General features: G+C 32.9%; 1 protein-coding gene across 1 annotated transcript; it reads right to left on the bottom strand.

The window, feature by feature from the left end:
- Positions 1-1,403: 1,403 nt before the first annotated feature.
- LOC133204412 (uncharacterized) lies at positions 1,404-24,314 on the bottom strand. Its single transcript, XM_061340139.1, has 19 exons — positions 24,192-24,314; positions 23,456-23,587; positions 19,344-19,433; positions 18,963-19,176; positions 18,591-18,699; positions 18,290-18,452; positions 17,995-18,100; positions 17,090-17,195; positions 14,808-14,946; positions 14,348-14,440; positions 12,568-12,679; positions 12,310-12,365; positions 11,654-11,822; positions 11,234-11,376; positions 10,606-10,683; positions 10,247-10,347; positions 9,791-9,938; positions 9,476-9,534; positions 1,404-2,004 (listed from the first exon to the last, which is right to left on the bottom strand). Exons 1-19 carry the CDS (start codon positions 24,258-24,260, stop codon positions 1,866-1,868), a joined length of 2,226 nt encoding a protein of 741 aa, XP_061196123.1. The 5' UTR covers positions 24,261-24,314; the 3' UTR covers positions 1,404-1,865.
- Between the last annotated feature and the right edge of the window lie 3,557 nt (positions 24,315-27,871).

The raw sequence follows: 27,871 nt of genomic DNA, 5'->3' as shown, positions 1-27,871 counted from the left end.
ATGTTAAAGCACATGACAAGGATGAAAATGGATGCAAAAGGTCTCCTGAGTGACTCAGGTGATCTAAAAATACATAACATTTTGTGCATAATTTCAATTTCCCAGGCCTTTATATTATGTCAAAGATAAAAGGGTAATGGATTTTGACAATCACTTGAGTATCACTACATATTACCTCTCATACTCATATATGTCTATTACAACATATCCAAGTTTCTCAAGTTAGTTTCAGGAAAAGCCTTATTGCTCTATCTTATAATGCAAACACATTGTGCTTAAAGTCCTGAGGGGTAAACAAATATATATCATCATAACAGTTACTTGATCCAAAGAGCCATATCACAAAGTGTTGAGTTTGATCTGATGATCTGCGTCTGTCAACGAGATGTGATGCGGCTCCTTGGATCAAGTTACTGTTATAATACAGTAATAAATTTATTACAGTATTTTACCCCACCTCTGATGATTTTTATAAAATTCTGGCTTACGATTGGATGAAGTCTGTCAAGTGAAGGAAGTCTTGAAAATCAATATACAACCAGTAAGGAGTTGTCGTTCTTTTGTAACACTTAGAGCAACTCAAGTTCCTTAATCTCTTTACTTGTCAGTAGACAAGAGGGAGTTGACAATTAAAAAGTTAACCTACGTTAGTAACGAGCACACATTATGGAACCTTTTCTCCCTTTACTAAAACTCTTCAAAACTTTCTACTCATTATTACTGCATGAAACACTCATAAAAGAATATTATGTTACACAACATGACATAATAATAGGCACTGTTCGAGAGTCATGAATTGTAGCATGAAGAAACAATTTTACAAACCATAGACACCTTGAATATATGTAATTTTATTAAATGATTAGGAAATTTGATGCTCTATGGTTGGTCCAGATTCTCTTTCCTGAGGAGTTCAACTCAAAATATTTACATTTCCAATGTCTTTGTCTGAGATAAAATTTCAAATAGTAAAAATACTTTATTTCTACATAAATCTACTGGTTCATCAATAGGTGTGGTGAAAAAAAAAATCACGTGCGGGGCAGGACAGACAGAGACAGAAGCGGGGCTTGTAGCATGTGAATTTGCAGAATCAAGAGCATGTAAATATAAGGAATAACTGTCAGATTTTTTGGTTTCATGACGATGATCAATCGATTGGTTTCTGTGATAATTTTATGCATAAACGCCGAAGGCGTTTATGCAAATTATCACGCAAGCCAATCGATTGATCACATCATGAAACCAAAAAATTAGACAGTTATTCCTTAAATGAAGTCCAAGACGTTTATTGCGGTTTTCTCTCTTGACCAACCATAGATTTGCTTAAGTTTTCACTGACCAATCAAATTAAGCATTTTATGGCATGTGTCTTTGTAGATGTAAAAAGGCAAACACCAGTATCGAAGAAACTAAACACCTTTATTAGTAAATGGTTGAGAATTTATTGTTTGATTATGTAGTTTTCCACTTTCTTAAACACTTGTTAAACTGTTGAAATATAATATTATTATGATATGTTCTTACACAACATATTGTAGTATACATGTAAGTGTTTTTAACTGAAGACAAAAACTGTGGTGTGGAGATGTTGTAAAATTCTGGATCATTTAATGAAATGGTTATTGACCTTTCAATTCAGTCTACTCATGACTATATGAACCTGGTCAGGTATTGGTAAGGTCTCAACAATTTTGCTTGAAATGCACTTAATTCGTCTCTCAGTATTGCACCTTTTGACATACACATATTTACATCTTAACTAAAAGTCTCTTGAAAGACAATGATAGTATGAAATCTAAAAATAAATATTTGGCATATTTAACAACCTTAGATATACTTTAGTCTATAAATTCCCTGATTGGTCAGTCTGCTGGGCTTTTATCCACCAGTTTACTGAGTAGTATTGACTTAACTTGTCCAAATGGAACAGAACTAGGGGAGAAAACTTCAGCCGCAGTCCAAGTGTCACAAGGGGAGATAAGTTGTGTCACTGAGGTAAAGCTAAAAATAGTAATCATATAAAATTCATTCCAGAATTTTCAAATATGGCTAGGTTAAATAAAATCATCACTTTTGGGTCTATATTTTATATGACAATATATACCTTAATGATATTTAAAAAGTATAAAAAAAAAAAAAAAAGGCAAATGACAAAAATAAATGTAAAATTAAAAAAAAATCTTAATCTACTTATTTTTAATACAAATAAGCAAACCTATTTCACTATATACATATACTGGAATGTTGTATGCAAATTATGACTACTTTGTATGTAAAAATCACCATTTCAATATAAGCACTGTAAAAAAAAATTATTTGTGAATACTTTTTTTGTAGAAGATTGAAAGATTTGATACAAAATTAAATTTCATGAGCTGTAAGAGGAAGTAATGTTTTACTTATTGTAATGTTATAATAATAGAGTAAAACTCAATTATAATAAAATCCTGCCAATCTGTGAATTTACTTGCTATATCTGTAATTTGTTATATACTTATATTTGCATAATGAATTCTTTTGGGTTAATATAGTGAATTTGCAAAATACTTGCTTTCCTTTGATAATGAGTTCCAAATATGTCCTCGGAAGTATTAAATACAAAATTTACCTGGATTGCTACAGTTTTCTGATAAACTGAATGTAAATACATGTATAACTGTCTTACCAAAATTAATGTCAATTCAATATCAATTCACTAATTCAATTTTTGAGATCTTTGTATATTTTTTTTTAAAATGATTTGAATTTCAATTTTTTTTAAATCTCTGCAGGACACAAAATCAGTTCACTTTATCAGAGTTCCTTATAACCTTAAGTTTTTACAAAGAATTGTTAAGAATTTTAACAGGGATCCAAAAAAAAAAAAAACTTCACTATATCCATTAATTAGCTATATCCGTGTTTGTATACTAAACAAATTGTACTGTATACAGGTATCCTACTACTCTCCAGAATAAATCATTTAAAATATAGTGATTTTCCATCAAAATATACATAATTAAACATGTAAGACTTATTGGACTATTGATTCTGAAGAAATATATTCATGATTTCTAATACTAGAAACAAGTTAAGGTTGATGCAAAATTGGCCGCAAAAAAGAGAGCATCTTAATATGTTTTCACAAGAAAAAGTCCAAGGAAAGTAAATTTTCAAAGTAGAAAAAGTATAAATATTTTTATTTCAAAACTATAGCTTATATGGAGCTAAAAACAAAAAAACACAAATTGTAAGATATACAGAAGTGGCTTTATGTTTTGATTGGACAGATATTTGGGCTTTCCCATGGCAAAAAAAAATGAACTTTGCCATTATAATCATCTGGGAGCTGAAGGTATCATTTTGTGAGCTCGTTGCTCAAAGTACCTACTCACAGTACCTCTAGTTTTTAATCACTTTTTTTTAATCACTTATGGCATTGTAATAAATATTCAAACAATAGGACCACATCGCTCACCTGAGCATATTGGCTAGGAAAACAAGAGGCCCATGGGCCACATCGCTCACCTGAGCACATTGGCTAGGCAAAAGCACAAATCAGCTCAGCATTGAAAAGATAACTGGGGGGGGGGGGGGGGGGTGTTGAATTTTAAACTACCTGATGATGCCATGTCTTCCATGTCAATATAACATATGGCTTTGTTGTACTTGAGAAGATTTTAAAAAAAATGTTCCCATATATTCCTTTGTAAAAATTTGATCCCCCATTGTAGCTCCTCCCTATCCAAGGGGTCATCATTTGAACAAACTTGAATCTACACTACCTGAGGATGCTTCCATATCATTATGACTAAAATAGCTTTTCTGTTCTTGAGAAGAAATATTTTTTTCTATGTGTTCTTATGTAAAACTTTTGGTCCCCCATTGGGCCCCACCCTAGGCCCCGGGGGTCATCATTTGAACAAAATTGAATTTACACTACCTGAGGATACTTCCATATCAAAATGACTAAACATGTTTTTTAGTTCTTGAGAAGAAGATATTTTCCTATATATTCCTATGTAAAATTTTCGATCTCCCATTATGGCCCCACCCTATCCCCAGGAGACATCATTTTAACAAACTTGAATACCTGAGGGTGCTTCAATATCAAAATGACTGATCATTGCTTTGCAGATTTTCAGAAAAAGAAAATTTTCCTACATATTTCTATCTAAGACTTTCATCCTCCATTGTGGCCCCGGCCTATCCCCAGGGGGTCATGATTTGAACAAAATAGAATCTATTCTACCTGAGGATGCTTCCACATAAATATGTTCAATCAGGGCTTTGCTGTTCCTGAGAAAAATATTTTTAAAATTTTTCCTATATATTTCTATGTAAAACTTTGATCCTCCATTTTGGCCCCACCCTACCCCCAGAGGTCATGATTTGAACAAACTTGAATCTACACTACCTGATAATGCTTCCATATAAATATGACTCATCATGGCTTTGCTGTTCTTGAAAAGAAGATTTTTAAAGGTTTTTCCTATATATTCCTATGTAAAACTTTGATCCTCCATTTTGGCCCCACCCTACCCCCGGGGGTCATGATTTGAACAAACTTGAATCTACACTACCTGATAATGCTTCCATATAAATATGACTCTTCATGGCTTTGATGTTCTTGAAAAGAAGATTTTTAAAGGTTTTTCCTATATATTTCTATGTTAAACTTTGATCCTCCATTGTGGCCCCGCTCCAGAAAATAGCAGATTAAAAAAATCGGAGAGGGCTACATTATTGCAGCTACCTTCACCCAAGGATGCTTTGTGGCAAGTTTGGTTGAAATTGGCCCAGTGGTTCTTGAGAGGAAGTTGAAAATGTGAAAAGTTTACAGACAGACGGACGGACAGACGAACTACAGACAAATGGTGATCAGAAAGGCTCAACTGAGCTTTCAGCTCAAGCTCAGGTGAGCTAAAAAGCAAAAATCAGTTCAGTATTGAAAAGTTTACGGGGGGGGGGGGGATTTTAAACTATCTGATGATGCTTTTATATCAACATAACAAATGGCTTTGATGTTCTTGAGCAGCAAATTTTTTCCCATATTTTCATTTGTAAAAATCTGATCCCCCATTGTGGTGCCACCCTACCCCCAAGGGCCCTCATTTGAACACATTTCATTCTACACTACCCAAGGATGCCTCCATATCAATTTGTCTAATCATGGCTTTTCTTTTCTTGAGAAAAAGATTTTTTCCTATATATTCCTCTATAAACTTAGATCACCCATTGTGGCCCCACCCTACCCCCGGGGGTCATGATTTGAACAAACTTGAATCTACACTACCTGAGGATGCTTCCATATAAATATGACCAATCATGGCTTTGCTGTTCTTAAGAAGAAGATTTTTAAAGATATTTTCCTATATATTTCTATGCAAAACTTTGATCCCCCATTGTGGCCCCACCTACCCCTCAGGGGTTATGATTTGAGCAAACTTGAATCTACACTACCTGAGGATGCTTCCATAAAAATATGACCAATCATGGCTTTGCTGATCTTGAGAAGAAAATTTTTAAAGATATTTTCCTATATATTTCTATGTAAAACTTTGATACCCCATTGTGGCCCCACCCTACCCCCGGGGGTCATGATTTGAACAAACTTGAATCTACACTACCTGAGGATGCTTCCATATAAATATGACCAATCATGGCTTTGCTGTTCTTAAGAAGAAGATTTTTAAAGATATTTTCCTATATATTTCTATGTAAAACTTTGATACCCCATTGTGGCCCCACCCTACCCCCGGGGGTCATGATTTGAACAAACTTGAATCTACACTACCTGAGGATGCTTCCATATAAATATGACCAATCATGGCTTTGCTGTTCTTAAGAAGAAGATTTTTAAAGATATTTTCCTATATATTTCTATGTAAAACTTTGATCCCCCATTGTGGCCCCACCCTACCCCTGGGGGTCATGATTTGAACAAACTTGAATCTACACTACCTGAGGATGCTTCCATATAAATATGACCAATCATGGCTTTGCTGTTCTTAAAGGTACTTGGACACAGATTTGAAGTTAATATTTTCTCAAATTTTCTGTATAATTTCATGATATATAAGTTGCTATACCATTTCATACTTAAATATAACAAGAGGCCCAAGGGCCTTAACGGTCACCTGAGTATTGCACAACAATTTAGAGGATCCATAGAGTAGAAAATGAACTGAAAGGTAAAGCTTTGTTGCCCAAAAGCAAGAAAAATAGGGTGATTAGGATCAACAAAATAATTAGTCTAGAATTCATTAACAGTTCATAAATTAGGTTCTAATCTGTTCCCCATTTATCACTCTCACCATACAGTACATTTACAAACTATCAGTGCTTCTCTACTTTTTTAATTCCTTGTTGAAATCTCTTACATTGGCCTCTCTTGGTCTTTGATGAACATTTAATAAGACAAGTTATTTTTGTCTAATTTTTATCAACCCTTATTTTTACCCACCCTTATTTTTATTTATCTATTACTTACAAGTCTACCTGATCATTAAAACTACGAAAGTACTTTCTGTATTATACAATAAAAATTCTTGCATAATTCTCTTATTCTATTAACCTTTCAAGTATATTATTTACAGTGATTAATTATCAAAAGTAAATGGCAAAGGGGAATAACTCCTCTCAGTAGAATACAAATTAATAGAGCCCTGGCCAGGACCAGAACACTTGACCAAATGGTCCAGATGTTCAAAAATCTGGTAAAAATACCCTTCCTTATTAAAACTTATACTCTTTTTGCTTCTGATATGCCCAGGTGCAGAGAAGATTTTTAAAGAAATAATGCATTTTTACTACAGATTCACTATATTATCAATAGAGCCCCCCCTCCCCATCGAGAAACACCAGAGCCACTCACCCTGGGACCAGAGGTTTGCTCATCATAAGTAATCACTTTGCTTATCTCCTTAGCACTAAGGAGCCGACAGGATTATTTGATAGAATTAATGCATTTTCACTATATTATCAAGAGCCCTACCCTTACACCAGTACATCTGACCCAGGGGTCATGCAATTCACTACTCTGGAAGAAGCACTCTTGCTTATCATAACTATATACTTACCTTCTTTGCTTTTTAACCAGAAGCAGAAAAGAATATTTTCAAAGAAATTTTGCTTTATCACTTTATAATCAATAGAGCCCCCCCCCCTTCCCCCTTTTTCACCAGTACCCTTGACCCTGGGGCCATGAAATTCACAATTTTGGAAGAGGCATCCTTGCGTATCATAACAATGTACCATAACAATGTACTTACCGGTCGTTTGTTTAAATAGAACCCAGGAGTAGAGAAGAAGATTTTCAAAGAAATAATGCACTTTCACTATATGATCTATATAGCCCCGCCATAGCACCAGAACCCCGACCCTGGGGCCATGAATTTTACAATTTTGGTAGTCACCCTTGCTTATCATAACTATGTATTCAATTTGTTTCAATAATACCCAGGAGTAGAGAAGAAGATTTTCAAAGAAATAATGCACTTTCACTATATGATCTATATAGCCCCGCCCTAGCACCAGAACCCCTGACCCTGGGGCCATGAATTTCACAATTTTGGTAGAGTCACTCTTGCTTATCATAACTATGTATTTAATTTGTTTCAATAATACCAAGGAGCAGAGAAGAAGATTTTCAAAGAAATAATGCACTTTCACTATATGATCTATATAGCCCCGCCCTAGCACCAGAACCCCTGACCCTGGGGCCATGAATTTCACAATTTTGGTAGAGTCACTCTTGCTTATCATAACTATGTATTTAATTTGATTCAATAATACCCAGGAGTAGAGAAAAAGATTTTCAAAGAAATAATGCACTTTCACTATATGATCTATATAGCCCAGCCCTAGCACCAGAACCCTGACCCTGGGGCCATGAATTTCAAAAGTTTTGTAGAGTCACTCTTGCTTATCATAACTGTGTATTCAATTTGTTTCAATAATACTCAGGAGTAGAGAAGAAGATTTTCAAAGAAATAATGCACTTTCACTATATGATCTATATAGCCCTGCCCTAGCACCAGAACCCCCGACTCTGGGGCCATGAATTTCATAATTTTGGTAGAGGGCTTAATGCTCATTACAATCATGCCAACAGTTTGACTGCTTGATGTCCAGGAGTAAAGAAGAAGATTTTTAAAGATTGAATTAATTTTGGTGGTTTTAGCCCCACCCCTCAGGCCCTAGGGGGGCAGGGACCATGAAATTCACAAATTTTGTTCCCCTTCACACATAGATGCAATATGCTAAAATTGGCTGAAATTGGTTCAGCGGTTTCAGAGAAGAAGCTGAAAATGTTCAAATGTTAACACACGATGCACGACAACGGACGAAAACAGATAGCAATAGGTCACCTGAGTGACTTAGGTGACCTAATAAAAATCTTATTTTATCTTGAAGTTATTGAAACTTCGAATTTCTAGACGCGTTTGATAGACATATCCTTGCACTTTCACAAAATTGCTACTTTTCTTAAATATTAAGGATAAAATTAAAATTTTGTGAAAGTGCAAGGATGTGTTAACCAAACGCGTCCCAAAATTCGTAGTTCCAATATTTTCCAGATGAAATAAGTTTTTTATTATCTTTTCGAGTGAAATGCTATTGCAATATATAAGTCGTGATATTATACAGAAAATTTGAGAAAATATTAAGTTCAAGTCTGTGTCTAAGCACCTTTAAGAAGAAAATTTTTAAAGATATTTTCCTATATATTTCTATGTAAAACATTGATCCCCCATTGTGGTCCCTCCCTACCCCCGGGGGTCATGATTTGAACAAACTTGAATCTACACTACCTGAGGATGTTTTCCACATAAGTTTCATCTTTCCTGGCCCAGTGGTTCTTGAGAAGAAGATTTTTAAATGATGCCATTATTTTTTCACTAATTCCTAATTATCTCCCCTTGAAAGAGGGCGTGGCCCTTCATTTGAACAAACTTGAATCCCCTTTACCCAAGGATACTTTGTGGCAAGTTTGGTTGAATTTGGCCCAGTGGTTCTTGAGAAGAAGTCAAAAATGTGAAAAGTTTACAGACAGATAGACGGACAGACAGACAGACGGATGCCGGACAAAATGTGATCAGAAAAGCTCTCTTGAGCCTTCAGCTCAGGTGAGCTAAAAACATAATGATTTGCATTCATGTTACACACTCCAATGTCGGGGAGTGCCTCTTTGTACACCCTTTTTTGATAAAATCATCCACTTAAAAATGAAATAAAACTCAAATATATTACATGTTATCATTAAGGAATTAAGCTATCGATAAAAAAATAATGTCTTATTTTCACTGTGCACTTTCTAACACAATCACAAAAAGATCACCTGCTCCTGCGGGTGATAATAAATCTATGAAAGCATTTGCGAGACTCACCATACACCTGTTCTTTACTTTTTCTAATTCTCTATAAATCAAATAAGGCAATGTTCATACATGTATATACTGTACCATGATTATTGTAACTACATCCTCACCTTTTGATATTTGGCATTAGTGAAAACGTTCTCACAATGTAGTCTGTCAAAACATTCTCCTGTAAATACATGAATATAAAAATATTAGAGAATAATTGCTTTTGACTTTCAGGAGTTCCCCCTCCCTCAAATTTAAATTGATTTTTTACAAATAATGTCCTTGATTAAACTACTGAGATCAGGTTTACTCCTTTTTTGTAAATAAGCTAAAAAATTGTAATAAATCAAGAAAACAATGTATATTCCTAAATTCCTCTTTTTATTTACATGTATTCTTGACAGATTATCTCCCTTTCCAGTTAAGTAATCAAATACCTTGTTGATTCTGTCCAGGAGACAGTGGAAGAGTTTGAAGTGAAGTGGTGAGTCGTCACTATGATCCCCGAGTAAATCCAGAGCTAGCTCCCAGTGTCTGTGGTCCAGGTAGAACTTCAGTGCCTTCATCTCACAGTTCTCTTGTTTGCTGAATAACAGAATGGTAAGGCATTAGTATTTTCATGAAATTCTAAATGGTGAGGTTAAATTATGGAACATTTGAGACTTCTTCAGGCTCCTTGATTGAAACTGTTAATCAGCCCTGGTGAGAGACAAATGGATGCTAGAGTGATATTGAAGAACTACACAGACCATTTATTTCATTAATAGATTGTACACAGATTCTGAGGAAGAGGGAGGCTACTCTATAAGAGCTTATTACTTTGAGGAATGACATCAAAACTATTCTCCAATAAAAATGAAATTATTTTTAATGTAAAATTCTATGGGACTCACCTGGCCAGAAGCAGTGAGACAAATGCTTTGGCTGATTCAGGGGAGGTAACTACTTCCTCTAAGTCCTGTACACAGCTCACAGCTCGCTCATAATACTGAATCTGGTAAATTAACAACCCAGTTGGAGATGGCGAATTGATTTCATACTTTACAAGCAATCTTATTTTTTGAAATTGATTGAGTCCGAGAATGGTGACACATTACTTTACTATATATTAATCTTTTTAAAAATTCATGAATAATTTTTATCAAGACAATAAATATGATGAATTTGGATGATTTTTGTACAGTTATAAAAGATGATTAATTAAACAATGTAAAAGAAATTTGAAATTACAAGAAAAACAACTTGTACATACAGCTTGACGTTTTCTAATAAATGCAGATACTCCCACTTTTTGGTCATTGATCATTTGGCAAATTTTCACAAACTGCATCTACAAAATAAATAAATACACGTAGTAAATTTAATTAAAAAAAAAAAATTGCACATTCTTTATAAGAATAATTTACTAGAGAACACTTATTTTTTAATTGAGTTTTTTTAAATCAACTTTTTTGGATCAAGTTATTGGTATTTTGTAACTCTGTTTTATTTGAGCATTACCAGGGTATTTTGTCTGAATGTGATTGCTGGTACATGTATATACATGAAGTATGTTCCTAAGGTGGGACCTTGTTTAATTTAAACTCAATTGTTTATAGTCATAACATACTTGTACATTTTTGAAATATTTTGATACATGTTTCAAATACATCAATAATAGGTTGGTTGCCAAATATTACTTTATGAATATGATGATAAAAAAACAAAAAAAACCCAGGCATTTCATGTTTTATGAAAATACAATGTACACCAAAAACAAAAAATATTTGGACAACATACTAATAAATAATAAAATCAGATTTTGTTCATTTCTTTCCTACAGAACTCATAGACTTGTTTGATTTATTATCCATACAAAAGTAAAAATTTTAAATCCATACCAGTTTGTTTGGTTGAAGTTGGTATAGCAGACGACAGATGTGCTCAAACATTGGCACAGCTACATCACTACTGACAGGACTCGGTGACGTATCTGGAGCCAGAATACACTGCCAGCGCTGGATCTGGGCCGTACTGATGTCACCTACAGAAAAAATGTCATACATATACCATTCATACAACAAAACTTTTTTTAAAATAATCCCTAGACACTTAATATCAATGACATAACTTTCTACTACAATGCATTTAATATCATCTGTGATAAAGATGGTATTACTATCATCATCTCCATAGCAACAATTATTACAAGATAAAATCCTTTAACAAAGCACATCAATTTCCATTGTATTTTGTAGAAAGATTAATGCTACATTTGACTGGTTTCCTATATCATTTACCATTTAAATCCCACTACAAACCTGTGTGAAACTCCATCTGTGATTCTAGGACAGCGAGGACTTGTTTTGGGTGTGAGTGGGCCAGGGAGAGGAGGCGTGCATGGCGACCAGACATGGGGATACTAGACTTAGGGTCCAACACATGGAGAACTTCTTCATCCACGGAGGCGGGGCAGGCTGACCTTGAGGGCTGTCAATCATAAAATAAAGAGATTATTCACACTTAGTACATTAGTTTATTAAACTTCTCCATAGTTTTAGTAGATCTAATCCTACTTTGACTGTACTGAACTTTTTTTTCCAAAGATTTAAAGAACTGCAATGGATGTGAATAACTCAAGGCCCCCCCCCCCCCATTTTTGGTTTGATAGTTGAAATTTGACTATATTTCACTTGCAAATTGTGCCATTCCCACCCAATTTTCAACTGTTTTCTAAATTTGATTATTATACAAGGTAGATAAAAAAAGTATACATTGTTACACTCATCTACATGTACCTATGAAACTTGACAGTGGCATACATAATCTCAATTCTATAAAATATCTATAAAAAAATATTGTCATAATTGAAAAATACTGTACTTTCGGTCATTATGAAGACAAAATTTGTTCTCAAGGATTGTTCATAATATGCTGGAAGTGAAAATCTAATCTAAGTAAAATATAAAGTTATTACTTGAAATGCTTTGGTTGGAATTTTCTCAATCTTCCAATATTCATCTAGGTATGGCTCTGTTGAGAACAAAAGTGTGCCAATAATCTGATAAAATCATACTTTATAATACAATAATACAAACTTACTTCTTTAAAACATTTGAATTACTACTGAAAAACTAGTAAAAACAAAAACATTTTAAATGAAATGATGAGATGGAACATAACCAAATGACAACTACTTATTTTAGTAACATAGACAGAATATACGGGTTCTTACCTACAATCTCTGCAAGTTTTGTGGCAGGTTTTTGATCTTTTGATTTGGACCATGTCTGCTGTAATTCTGATAGCTTTTTCTGAATACTTGTAGAGGGATTCTCTGTTTTCTCCTTAACAAGAAAAATATGAACTAATCCTAAGGATATTTAATTACTATAAACTAGGGCTGGGTATTTTGTATTGCGATATATTGCAATATTTTTAACTGTATTGCGATATGTATTGCAATATTTTCAATAACAGTTAAAATGCTCTTTTCCAATTTTTTTAACCATTCATAAGCAGAGTGTATATAACTATTATAAATACATTGTAACAAAAAGACTCTTGTTTGATTTCACTACAGTTTTGCAATGAAATGCAACCTACAACAGCAACCTTAGTGTTTGGCACGATTGAAAACGTTTCTGACATATTAAATTTCATATTTTACTTTAGAAATCTAAAACTCAGGCATTTTGTCAGTATATTGGTACTGGAAAAACATATTGCAATACGATATTTTTTGTTAATGAATCACAATATACCAGAATATTGATATTATTGCACAGCCCTACTATAAACAATTAACAGGTTTGCAATGCAAAGAAATAAAGGTTAGTAATAAATATAGGTTCCATAACTATGGCATCAGATACCAATTTTTTCTCCAACTCCAGATTCTCAATCTATCTCATTAATTGTCAAAAACATGAAGTTTGACAAGTGTCTTTTGACTATTAAAAAAATCAAGGAAAGCTAGAACTCTTTTCTCCCTTTGCAAAACTTATATTTCTTCGAAGGATGTATACTTCATTACTTAGGCATCAAGACAACCGATCAAATGCACACTAGGGTTTCTCCAACATGATAAGGAATCAAAACAAGAGGCCTATGGGATCAACTGAGTCACTTTGGTCCTCCTGTTCTTCTTCAGAAAATGATTTCCAATATATTCCTGTGTAAAACTTTGACCTCCTATTGTGGCCCAAATCCTACCACTGACTAATTGACTAATCAGGACTTTGCTTTCTTAACAGGAAGATTTTTAAAGATTTTTTCCTTTACATGTATATTCCTGTGTAAAACTTTGATCACTTATTGTGGCCCCACCCTACCCCCGGGGTCATGATTTGAACAAATGAATCCACTCTACTTGAGGATGCTTCCATATTAATATGATTAATCATGGCTTTGCTGTTCTTCATAAGAAGATTTTTAAAGATTTTTTCATATATATTCCTATGAATTTACACTATGTAATGAAGCTTTCAAATAAGTTTCATCTTTGGCCCAGTGGTTCTTGAAAAAGATGACTGAAAAATGCAATTAATTTTTCACTAATTCTTATTCTCTCTTTGAAAGAGGGCATTACCCTTAATTTGAACAAACTTGAATTCCCTTCTCCCAAGGATGCTTTATGATAAGTTTCGGTGAAATTAGTCCATTGGTACTGGAGAAGAAGTAAAAAATGTGAGAAGATTACAGACAACACCCAACAGACAGATAGACACTTTTTGATCAGAAAAGCTCACTTAAGCCTTTTGCTCAGGTTAGCTAAAGATTAACTGTGGAAGTGATGAAATAGATAGCGACAATGGAAGAAGCATTGAAATTCAGAAAATGGCCACTTAGTTCAAGTTACATGAAAAGAGCTTGTATGGACAGATATTACATGCGTATTTACCCTATTAGGATTTATGAGTTCAAGTTACATGAATAAAAAGAGCTTGTGTGGACAGATACTACATGCATATTTACCCTATTAGGATTTATGAGTATAAACCCACAATAAATACCTGTTCAAGGTGGGCTATCTGAAGCGCTGTTGTTTGAAAATCCTCAGATGACAATGTTGTAGTCAAATCCCACTCCTCCTTCCTTCTCTGCTTCTGATGTATATTAAATACATAATTACAGGTACATTATTTTGTACTGAACTTTGTCAACTCAGTTTTTTTAACAACATTTCTTAATCACTGAGATATGGTCAGCTCTAGACATGATATGAAAATATGCTTTCCATAGTTTGTGTCAGAGGGATAATGAGACAGAGAGGTTTAATCGTATATACATGTACCCCTCAAATTTCATTTAAAGTAACAAATTACACTGTAGTTCTACACTTGTTTTGAAAATTATTGTTAATATGTACATGTTTCTGTTTCAATACAATTCATACATCCGTGCCAATTTTCCAAATTTAAGTTTTCAAAAATTACATGCAAATAAAAGAAACAAATAAACCAGTGTTTTTACCATGAGTAAATATAAATTGTTTTCTGTATATACAGCAGGAGTTACTGTCGCTGGACTACCGCAGCAAATGCCCTCAAAATCAGCTCCCTCTGGTGGCATGATATTGTCTACCAATCTCCCAGAGGTCAGGTCAAATAATCTATTGAAAATATTTCAAAACATACATTACCTCACTATATGATGATATTTACCTCTGTAAACAAAAGTTTGGGAGGAAGTTAAGCTCTCAGTAGAGTTTGTCTAGCTGATCACCTGTCTGTCTGCTTTTCTAAAAGATATCTAGAGAATTTGAGGATGGATTTACAATAATTTTAGGAAAAATAAATACTGGTGTGCAAGTAAGAATCAAACTTTGGAATACTGGTGTAGTAGGAAAGGAGGAATGAATAAAGAATATATATAACTTGACCGGGTTTCAAACCCAGGACCCCAGGTGCTCTAACCACAGAACTACCCAGGCCAATATCAACGGCCCATATAGCCCAAGCTAGTACACTGGAAATTAGTGTGCATTTAAATCATTTGTATTTACAAAAGACTAAAAATTAACACCAGAATCAAAATGAAGACAAATTTCACTCTCTACCGTTGGCTTATACATTCACCTCTGCAAATCACAGTGATAAGCACAAGAAATAGTGCATTTTTTTTAAATTCAGTATTAAATGTTTGTGCTATTGTTTGTTTTTTTAAGATAGATATTTAGTAAATAGATCTAGAACTATTAGTTTAATTTGAAATAATCATTGGAATATCATTATTATTATATTACATTTTGTTTTATGCTTTGTGTTAAAAAGCTTGACGTGAGCCAATTGCAGAGGTGTCTAAGAGAGGAACGAAGAGCAACTTTGCAAGGGAGATAGACAAAATGTAACTTTAAATTATGAATGTTTTAGTTACAAAGCATACAACAACTTTCAGGTAAAATAATGTTTTTGCATAATAATCAATACCTCAACAATGAGATTTTACCCCTACTTTTACAGATTAAAAAAAACTAGAACAGTCCAAAAGGGACAAATACCCCCCGCTGGGTTTTTCAGAGAAAGTACCAAATCACTAATGTTTTCTAGATGTGAGAGGTGTTCACAATTTGCTTAAACATTTAGAGTGAAAATTTCATTATATTTTTTTTTTAATGAATGAAACTAAGGTGCAGCCTAATAAAACATCAATACTAGTAATTACAGTGTTTTTTATTACATTGAAAAAATAGTTTGCAACTATCTGTCATCTTTGTGAGACATGACACTCTGCAAATTGTTTGTTGAAAAAAAAATATCATAATTAATTATACAAAATCAAATTGATCTTAATACCTTTATATCAAACTCATTTTAAAAATAAAAGGCTGGTTCCAGTAACTACCGGGTATGTATTTTGACAGACATAAATTACAATTAAGAGACTAAGACAACAGAGATCTTTATTTCTTTCTGCCCAATTCCCAGGAGATATAGATAAGACCTGCTTGATCAGAGATGCCCTAACAGCTTCCCACACAGAACTCATTAATTAATCTTTAACTGGATGCATGTCCACTCATTACTCCCAAGGGACAAATGGATTTACACTATCTGCTGTGTAATGTAAAAACTGTTTTTAATACTTTGTGATTTTTTTTTAAGTTCTAATGAGTAGTTTTAAGCTGAAGTTCACATTTTTGTACAGATGTTCTAGATTCTATGTCTCAAACCTTAGACATGAACCCGAAATGACTAAGTCAATAAAAATGAAAAAAAAAAAAACACCTGTAAAATGCAGAAAATTATCAAATAATGTTGAAAATACCAGGTGCACATATTCATATGGTAAATAATAAGTGTACAAATTTTCATACAAATCTATGCAATAGTCTCTGGGAACAGATCCGGACAAAACTACATAATAAAAATGAAAAAAACACCTGTAAAATGCAAAAAAATTATCCAATCATGATGAAAATATCAGGTGCACACCTTCATATGGCAAAGAATAAGTGTACAAATTTTCAGACAAATCCTTGCAACAGTTTCCAAGAAATGGTCCAGACAAAATCTCAACTACAGACAGATGGACAGACAGACGGACAAGCTGATTCCAATATACCCCCCCCCCCAAACTTCATTTGCGGGGGGTATTAAAAAAATAATTCAAATTTAAATTTCTAAATATTTTTGGTTTGTTAAAAGTGGATACGTTAAGGCCTGTACTCTTTCAGTACTCTCTGGTTTAAAACATAGTCCTAGACCAATGTAATAGCTTTACATTTTGACATGAAATGTCAAGGTTTAACTTACAGAAGATTAGATTTGCTCAGAAATCCCAGGCTTCCTTGATGACTAAACCATGTGCCTTCTTCCAGATTTCCTGTGCTAATGTCAAGTTTTATCTCAACCAATTCCTCTGAAATCAGATTTTAAACTAGAAAATTGAACAGTCACCAAACACTTCACTCATTAAGACTACATTACAGAGGACAACGTCACAGAATCAAAAGACAATGCACAGTCAGGACCTTGAAAAGTAACCTACTGTACATAAACTGGGACATCTAACATTCATTATCCACTTTAATCTGACAACAGACCCACAGGCCCTGAGTGCCCTGACTGCACCTGAGTATCATGTAGCAAATTTTTCTACATATACTACCTATGTTAAGCTATTTTTATGTCACAAACTTGTGTTTCTCTATTACAGACTTGTGGCCTAGACAGAAATTTTATTTTGTCTCTCCCAGTGACTTTCAATGCTTCTTTTTGTTTTGACTTGAGAAGAATTTCATGCTGTCATTTCTAATGACCTTGACTTTGTCAATGGCATGCTGCATATTATATTATATAATCTTAATTTCTGTTTTGATCATTAAAAAAACTGCAAAGCATCAAACTTGACTTGTGAATATGTCCTTACTTGCTAATTTTAGAAATCAGATTTGATTCTCTCCATGGTAATCCAAGACCTGGGTCCTGTTTTACAAAAGAACTTATGATTAAGACCAAAAACTTTATTTGATTGTAAAATCTTCCAAAATTAATTATTCAATTAAAAATTACTTGCATAAAAATATCTTTCAAATTTCTTTTTAAAATTATTAAAACCATGTAAGATAGAAAGTTATTCACAAAATTACATTTTGATCGTAGTCATAAGTTCTTTTGTAAAATGGGGCCCTGGATCCTGATGCTATTGTTCTACCTACCTTTTCCATCTGAGAGTTTTCTGACAATGCTGCCCTCTTCAATAACAGCTAACTCCATTTTCTGAGAATTGTATGCATATCCTATCATTCTGAATTTATCCCTGACCTACATTACAAATAAATAATTTTGAAATCACACAATGATTGTAGAATTTTTTACAGTGATGTGCTCTTTGAAGTTTTCTTTTTTTTCAATTATCTGTAATTTTCAAATGTTCTGTAAGAAATGAAGATTTACAGAAATATTTACAATTCAAACTTAATGAAATTAAAAAACACCACTATAAGTATCAACCTGAATACTGATGTTAATGAACTTGAATCCCAGTGAAGTGAAATCAAAGGCTTGTGTTGAGCTGGGGTTTTCCACTGACAACATGTAAGGACCCGAATACATAGTGACTATGTTACTAGATTGATTCCACAAAATTACCATTGAAACCAAAGGAGGCCTACTTCTGCAATGACATGAAACAATAATAATACATTTTGATACTTTTCCACATTAAAATTCAGAAAATCCCAAATATATATTATTCTTTTTGAGATTTCTAAATACTGAATGAGTAGGCTGTTCATTATATTTGCTAGCTTACTTAATAATGATTGCCACACCCTGTTGTAGGGGACAGAGCTGACACAGACAGATATTGTGCATAATGGCTTCTACAGGACCAAGCTCCTGCTCTGACAAGTTCTCCTCATCTGTGGGGATTGATATTCAAAATTTCACAGGTACTTGACGTTTAAAACATTTTCTTTATAATTCAAAAAAAATTCCATACTGTTTTAATTATAGAATGGATTTTTATCTAATCATAAGGAAAACGTCAAGTAATTGTGAAAATTTTAATTGTTTTTAATACAACACTTATCAATGAACTTCTCAATTACAATTTCCTAATTGATTCTGCAAGACCAAAAGAATTGTATCCCTATCTGTATATAACAGTAAGAGAAATAATCACCATTGGGGACTTTCCTCCTACATATACAATATATAGAGCGGTCTGATGAGGAAGTCACTCTTTTTTCACACCAGTAAAGTGCACTGTGTATAGGATGAAAACACACACTTGTGACCTCTGACCTATTGCTGTTACATATATTAAACTCCTGTTCTAAAACCCAGGTCCTGTCTGCTCGAAATTTCCAGCACTGTACATAACCATTGTTCTGAACCTACAAATGAGATCAATTCTTGTAAATCTACAAACACTTAATGACACATAAAATAAACTTATCTACATGTATATTAAAATCAACAGCATATTTTACATCTTTCTCTACATTACTGGTACTCAAAAGAAGATTCTTTTGTAAGATAAAGAAGATCATTTAATACTTACAATATAAACACACTGTCTCAAATCAGATGGTAAGATATCAAGGATGGGTTGATCTAAGTTTTGTAAATCAAGGCATCCTTTGTTTTCATCCTTGCAAAATTAAAGGAGTAAAATTCATGAAAAGTGAATTTCAGAGATATTTTCATTGTATAATGACAGTCTTTGCAAATAACTAGAAATATGTCCATAGGACATGAATGCCCCGATGAGGGTATATTAGTAATGCAACATTTTAATACAAATTGAGAAAAGTGAGGTCAAGGTCAAAGGAAAGGTCAAGGTCAAAAAATAGTGATGCAGTGTAATAGCTCTCATCAGTATGTACCAGCATATGAAGTTTGACACTAATTTAAGAAAAGTGAGGTCAATGTCAAAGGAAAGGTCAAGGTCAAAAATTGTTGATTCAGTTGAAAAGGTTAAATCAGTATGTATCAACATATGAAGTTTGATAAAAATATTATGAATGGTTTCTTTAAAACTGAGCTAAACACTAATTTGAGGAAAGTGAGGTCAAGGTCAAAGGAAAGATCAAGGTAAAAAAATGTTGATGCAGTTGAATAGCTCTCATCAGTATGTATCAGCATGTGAAGTTTGATAACACTATCTTAAATGATATCTTTAAAACTGAGCTAAACACTAATTTAAGAAAAGTGAGGTCAAGGTCAAAAGAAAGGTCAAGGTCAAAAAATAGTGATGCAGTTGAATAGCTTACATCAGTATGTATCAACATATGAAGTTTGATTACACTATCTTGAATGGTATCTTTAAAACTGAGCTAAACACTAATTTAAGAAAAGTGAGGTCAAGGTCAAAAGAAAGGTCAAGGTCAAAAAATGTTGATGATGTTGAATAGCTTACATCAGTATGTATCAACATATGAAGTTTGATTACACTATCTTGAATGGTATCTTTAAAACTGAGCTAAACACTAATTTAAGAAAAGTGAGGTCAAGGTCAAAGGAAAGGTCAAGGTCAAAAAATGTTGATGCAGTTGCATAGCTCTCATCAATATCTATCAGCATATGAAGTTTGATAAAAATATCTTGGATAGTTTTTTTCGAAACTGAGCTTTGAACAGAGCTAAACGCAAAGTGTGACGGAAGGACAGACGGAAGGACAGAAGGACGGAAGACGGACATGACAAACACTATATGCCCCGGCTATATTCATGGCGGGGCATAAAAACTTCTTTTAGCTTTTTGGCTGATGGTTTCCTAGAATTTACAAGCCCACTAAATTTTTCATCAGTCCAAATTTGTTCTCATTTGAGTGTAAACAAGTGGATCATCATGTGTATTAATAATCAACTTGTAGAAAGTGATATTTTTAGGTACTCTAGTTTAATTTCAACAAAATCTTTTGTAATTTTAAGGATGTACAACACACCTACCCCAAAAATTTCCTGTCGTTTAATTTTCGCTATTTTTATATTTCTTATACATGACAATATCTACTATGTGTATGAACATTTTGGTCAAAATCGTTAGAGCCAAATTTGGACAGGAAGTTCCTAAAGTTACCGCCCTTTGGCTGATCACGAGTACAAAAAAAAATTCAACCAACTAACTATAAAATCCCTAATTTTAAAATATTTAAGGTTAGTCTAGCTGTCAAAATTTATCGAATCGTTCGTTTCACTATTAAAACATACAAACAAAGTGATTTTGTAGAGGTACACTTCAAGAAAAACGATTTTGAAGAATTTAAACTGAAAAACTATGGTTCATTTTTGCATTGAAAAATGCGTGATTTTCAAATGAAATATTTTTTTATGAAAAAAATCTGTCGTTTAATTTTGAAAAAAAAATTATTTCTTGTAACTGATGATCAAAATGTTCTTGATAATTTTTTGAAAATTTTTTAAACGACGCGTTTTGAATTTATAGCGGAAAATCTCCCCTCCCCCTCTCTCTGTAAGTTACGTTTCTCATAGCGTCTTTCAGACTTGGGACGAAAGCAATGCTATGATTCTACAAATACAAATAAAAATTCCTAGCTGGAAAAAATATTTTACTTAAAAAATGTAATGTAAATTATATTTATCACAAATATAAAACTTTACATCTGCATTTATATGAAGATGAAAAAGCAATTTCTGAAATTTTAAGACCACCCCCCCTCCTCCATTCTTCTATGCAATGCAGGACATTCGAGCTTGAAAAAAAAACAAAACATTGGTTGCGTCTGCATAATATATTGATCTCCTAAAGTAATGTCCTTCATTCGTGTATACAGATTAAATATTGACTACTAATGTTTTTTGTTATTTTAAAAATTATTTTTTTTATATTTATATTTAGTAAAACTATTTTTCTAAGGATTTTATGACCAAGTGTCTGATTTGGATTTCATGCACACAGGTGCAGTTTCAAACATTTATATGACTTCTACTTGCATTGAATATCATTTTTTAAGTTCATGAACCAACAGTGATGTATGTACAACTCTCTTGAGATGAAAATGGAATATATGTACATACAGATTTTAAATTATTTCTGTTTTCAAACGAGAGGGGTGCCCCCCACCCCCGGATATTGTATCCTTCTGTTGTGTCAATGAATGGAAATGATGTATTCGTCCAAATTAACTTCGATTGTACCAAATTGTAAATTATTTATCAATATTAAAATTATGTGCTTGAATCATCTACAATGGTATAATCATCTACATTGGTACTGTATCAATCGTTTGTTTTTATTCAAGGAAATGCGAACTGAAACTGTCTACTGTAAAAGATTTTCTCAGTGGGGTGCAACCGATGTATTAATTTTAGTAAATAATTTTTCACTGTTGATACTTACTTTAATTTGTATAAACTTTGGCTTTCAGTTCTTGTCAACACACTATGAATGAATCTGTGTATTTGTGAGGGAAAAACATAATTCTTCGGAAAACAGGAGGAATAACTCAGTTAAGGGGAGGAAAGACATACACTTTTAGATCTAGAGTTGTTTCTCTTTGATCAGTGACCTTCTGAAAACGGTTACTCTTTTTAATTTTTTTTCAAAGAAATGAAAAGCAAGAAAATGTTTATATATTTTCATAATGTGATAATATTTAGACATACCAGTAACATTTATTCTCAATGTTATGCGGCCGATTGTAACGGGAAAAAGCAATGTAGAGTAGCATTAACATTTTTAGATTAAAAAAATGCCTTTGTGTGTATCATAAATACAACTTAAAGAATTAATTAACGAAATTTAAATTAAAGAAGTTTGAGGAACTTGTCTATTTTACTTTTTTATGGAGGGGGGAGATTTATTGCAATTGCGCAAATGATAAAGGATATGATTTGGTATTCCTAAGGAAACTACAATAAAAACCTCTATTCTTTTTTTTTTTTTTTACATTAATTACATCGGGATCATTTCGCTCGTCATTTTGACGCTTCTTAATTAACGTCAAATTTGACGTTATGTTAAACGTTTTATTGAAATCGCAAGAGTTATCTCCCCCAGTGTGTTGTACGTCTTTAAATTTGGCCCAATTATTATGGTTAACATTTCACAAGATCAACATTTTTTTTAACCAGCCTGGATTGTAATGATAATTTAAACTGCATTCAGAACTTTGTCGTGTCTGCATTTTATCAGTTCTAATGTGACAAAACAATTCTTCATGCTATTGCACTCTTACTTATAACAATAATCATAATGATAATGAATTCTATTTATACAACATTTAGATAACCAAATACATTCTTTTGCAAACAACTCAAATCTTTGAGATCAGAACTTTATAATAGAAAAAACTTTTCTATTCAGAGAGATGACATACAATCAAACCCTGTTATCTCAAATTCGATGGAACCAAGAAAAGACTTTAAAATATCAGAGGATTTGAGATATCCAGAATAACATACTTAAAGAATAAGTGTTTGGACCTCCAAATCACTTTGACATATCCTGGTATTTGAGATATCGGTCTTTGAGATACCAGACTTCAATTGTAAATAAATAAATCTTCAATTTTTCATATCGCCTTTACAAATTTAACTATGACTATATCTTTATATAATTATAATTACAGATTGGCTGCAATATTTTACTAGACTGATGAATTCTCATGAAAAGTGAAATATATCATCAATGCTTAAAATTGCATTATACCTGTGATGTACTTTTTGAGTCAAATGTGAAGAGTTGTCTCCCATTCCTTACAGATATAAATACATGTCCAGGGCTGAGCCACACTTTGTACACTGGTCCATATTTCTTCTTATAAACCACTTCTCTGTATAACTAATAAAAGAATTTTAAGTTTAATTGCACCTAAGAAAATTCTCTCACCATTTAAGGAATGTTTTTAATAAGTTTTGTGTGAGTTATTGGTGTGTAAATCACACAGACTTGTCACGTAGGCATATTTCATGAAGCGCGCTATGTTTAATGTCATCTGCGTGTGTAGGGAGAAATTGGAACTTTGAAAAAACAAACATATTATTATTTTTTAAAAATTTCTTATCCAGTTTTCTTTTTTACTTTATGATTCGTGTAAATGAGTAAATACTCATTTGTGTGAAATTTTGTACGTTTAATTTTAAGTTTGTTTAAAGCTTCAAAATATCAACATGATATGAACAATTTAAATAATTTTTATTACATAATTCATTCCATATGATTACTGCATCTAAATTACCTTTCTCGGGCTTTATTAATGATTATGATTATTTTTACAGTCTTCCCAACTTACTGCTTTATTTCTTTTTCAGAAAATAATGTCAATTATCATAATATAACGCTTGTACGATGCATTCTACAAGGATTTTGTGAAAAATACATAGCACAACAGACGACATGAATAAAATCATGGCTACCTTATTTCATTAAAAAAGAATAAGCTTACCTGAATTCGACAGATAGGAAGACTTTTCTCCAGTGGAAAAAGAAGAGATGCTGTTGACATAGTTCTCATTGTCTACACCACTGCTGTTGACATGGCCCACTTTCTTCAAATTTCTTGGCCTACTTTCTCTTTTCAAAGAACTCTCTAAATTAAGAGGCACGAAAGATATCTCGCACGTTCGACTTCCGGTTTAGAAAAAGGTTGATCATGATCTGGTGCAACTGCAACGTTTTGTTTTTCCTTTAAAAAGGTACAGGATACATGACACATAAAATGAGGGACCTATAAATAAACTAGTATATAGGTCCCTGAAAAAACTTTGTACAAAAATGTACTTCAAATATTCAACCATCAATCAAAACTTTTATCGTATTCGGAAGAGGAATCGTACGGTATTTATAATCATTAATCATAGGGCAATTTCATCCCAATGTCATTGGAAACTACATTTGTATTCTACCTATGCCAATATTCTCTACCTTTGGGATGAGGGCGTCCATCATTATCTAATCAGCCCTTCGGCATCTTTGTTTGCAATGGTTTAATACTACGTATACAACTAACTCTGTAGGCTTGGTCAGGTCCAGCTCAAAGACTATTTCTACCTACATGGTTGTATGTTCTTCGCCTTAAAACTTGTTCGCCCTTGACACTGTTCACCCTAATTCCCGTTCGCCCAGAGTCCGATCGCCCTAAAACTTGTTCACACAGGGTCCGTTCGCCTTCCTTATATTGCAGAAAGTTGAATAATGAACCAGTGGATTTTTTAAGTAAATTATATGTACATTGGTACATAAATTGCACACAGGAGACAACAGACGTATGCAGGTGGTCACACTATAAATACCTGTCCTATCAAAGACCCGGCAGACCAACAGAAATTAACGTCTCAGTCCTTTAATTGTTTTCAAAACATAACGCAGATTGTATGATCCCCAAAATTACAGTGACATTATTAAGTATATTGAAACCAATTAAGCATGTAAAGAGCATAAATATCAAATTGAATTATTTAATTAAGATTACGGTAAATAAAAAAAATATACTGTAGCAACATTTGAAAAAAAACACCAAATCGTAAAATATCGAATAAAATTAATAATAATTGTTGATATTTATATAATAGGGCGAACAAGATATATGTAATTTGCATTACCATTTATTTATTTGTATTTATTTATAACAAAGCCTGAAAAGTGCAAATTTTAACAAAGAATGTTTAATCTACTACATTGTATATTTATCTGCCATTAAAACAAGGTGAGTTTATTTCTTGTTGAACTTCTTTTGTAATACCATGAGAGCATAGTTAGCAGTGAGATGCATTTATGTTGCATTGTGGGTCTCGAGGTAATTGCGGAGAAAAAAATCATTTGGATCAATGTGCTAAGTCCGAATTTTCTCTTTGCCCATGCCTTGCTTTGAGAGCTTGCAGTGATGAGCGGTGCTTTGTGCCACTTGCTGTGGTCTCTGTTAATGCTACCTAGGTATTTATACCTACTTGAGGTAGCTACATCTACCTACTTTTACCTGTTTTTGAAAATAAAAATTAGCATAATTAAGGAGCATCTTTAAAACAGGTCAGACTTGATTACCTATGTTTAGTTTTTCTTTTGATGTTATTGCTGTTCCATATTTCTTAAGTCTGATAAAAGTGTTCCTTGTTTTTGAGAGCCTGTTTTTGATAGCTCCCATTCCCCCTACTTCTGGTGTTATTATTGCTCCTAAGTATATAGATGAGTTTACTTCTTGTACTTCTTCTCCTTTAATGTATATTTTCTTCTTGTTTCTGGTATTTATTCTCATCCCATTCTCCCTGCTTCTTCTACCATATTTGCTTTTTTCCTTTGTATGTGTTGTTTCATTGATGACAATAAGACAACATTATCTGCAAAATCTATATCATCCAATATGTTAAAATTCCATGGTGTCCCAGTCTCTCCATTCTTTTCTGACTTCTTCCAGTCCATGGCTATCAGAATTTAAATCAAAGTACTGTGAGTACTGATAGACGGTGGCATGAATGATTTTGTTTGTTTGTTTGTTTTAATTAAAATGTCCCTCTCGGGAATTTTTCACTCATAATGAGACGTCACCATTGCCATTGGTGGGCTGCAAATTTTATATCTATATTCAGCACTCAGGGCCATTGTGCAGTGAGGGATCTTTTTTTCTGGCCAGCACTTACTGCGACACGGGACCTCAGTTTAACGGTCTCATCCGAAGGAACGGTCTCCACATCCCGCAGTGGGATTCGAACCCGCGACCTACATGTAAGGATCGACTCCTTAATCCTTGACTCTAGAGCAAACGCTCTAATTACTGGCCACTGGCATGAATGAATTAAATGAAATAAAATGATATGAGAATCTGTAAAATGATATGGAAATTATGAAAGTTTGTTGCAATGTTTCACAATACATGTATTTGATGAGTTATTTTATATTTGCATCAGTATGATGAGGACATATATTAATTGAAGTTGTTAAACAATTTATTGCATGAAATTTTTTACATTTATTTAGTTTTATTTTGAAATAATGTTTGAAGAAAAAAAATGCGCTGAGATGCAAGAAACGAAAGCTTGATCATTTCAATCTTTTTTTTTTTCATTAATTAATCCTTGAAACAATTCATTTTACCCTAAATGTTAAATTAAGGGAATCAAAGGTTCTATTATATTCATGTGGTGACCGAACATGTTTATTTTAAGATAGCTTTCTACACATGCATGTGTGGTTCCATTTAGGCGCTATTCCAAGTTAGATGTGCGGTTTTTTTTTTGGTTTTTTTTTCAGAAATGTGTTTGAGATATTTGAGGAACAATTAATAAACCTATTGTGAGTTGCAGATATGAGCGAGTATCAGTAAATTCCGAAATCATTGTACCTTCTTCGCATAATTTGAAAATAATCTTATCAGCATGCATTTCAGTGATATCAAGTATCAAATGAAAAAGTTAAATTTTACAACAAAAAGTGTCATGAAATCGTGGTGTTTTGAAGTTAGAAATTGTGATTTTATAATTTAAAATCTTATACTCAGTGGTTAATTATCAAATTTTGCTAATCTGGAGTAAAATTGAACTCACAATATTTTTTTTTAAACAAAAACTAACTTTTCTTAAAATATATGGTAAAAAGGGAAATGATGAATCACTTTTGGCGTTGTACTGTGCGACATAAATTATATGCTGAAAGATAATGAAATAGACTTTATCTTTGGATCCCCATTTTTGCCAAATTTCCACATGTAGGAGAAGACTGACCTAAATTAAGTCAACTGAATTCGCAAGAAAATCCTAATATTTTATGTACATGCTTTTGTGTAGCTTTTTTCTTACAGTTTTTAAAGGGTAAATTTTATTCGAGGCACGATAGAATTTTCAAATACAAATGAAATATATGGGTAACTTTTATTCGTCACAGTCTTATAATTATAGCTTTGATAAATTAGCATCCTTTCAGTAATTTTTGTGTCCGTAATTAGGCAATGACTTTTGTTTTTAGATAGAACCGAAATTAACTTTGCAAAATGGCATCGTATCTGCCTTCAACAACTCTCTTTTATGTAAACTTTAAGAGGACGTGATTTTTTTTTTACATTCCGAAATGAAATATATGGAGATAACGAACAATATTCAAGATCAAAAGTCCATTAAACAATACAAAACAGGAGCA

This window comes from Saccostrea echinata, unplaced genomic scaffold (genome assembly GCF_033153115.1).
Source record: "Saccostrea echinata isolate AGI-Se365-2 ecotype Australia unplaced genomic scaffold, CSIRO_AGI_Sech_v1 ptg000053l, whole genome shotgun sequence".
In the NCBI taxonomy this organism is placed as follows: domain Eukaryota; kingdom Metazoa; phylum Mollusca; class Bivalvia; order Ostreida; family Ostreidae; genus Saccostrea; species Saccostrea echinata.
The sequence above is the reverse complement of the archived record's forward strand: the minus strand, read 5'-3'. Positions and strand labels throughout refer to the sequence as shown.

Excerpts from the sequence above, each read along its gene's own strand:
- LOC133204412 (XM_061340139.1), bottom strand. The coding sequence starts at position 24,260 with ATGAGAACTATGTCAACAGCATCTCTTCTTTTTCCACTGGAGAAAAGT. Across the intron at positions 9,939-10,246 it reads GTCTCACTGCTTCTGGCCAG|CAAACAAGAGAACTGTGAGA; the intron begins GTGAGTCCCATA and ends TCTGTTATTCAG. Across the intron at positions 2,005-9,475 it reads CTAATGCCAAATATCAAAAG|CTTTACCTCAGTGACACAAC; the intron begins GTGAGGATGTAG and ends TACTATTTTTAG.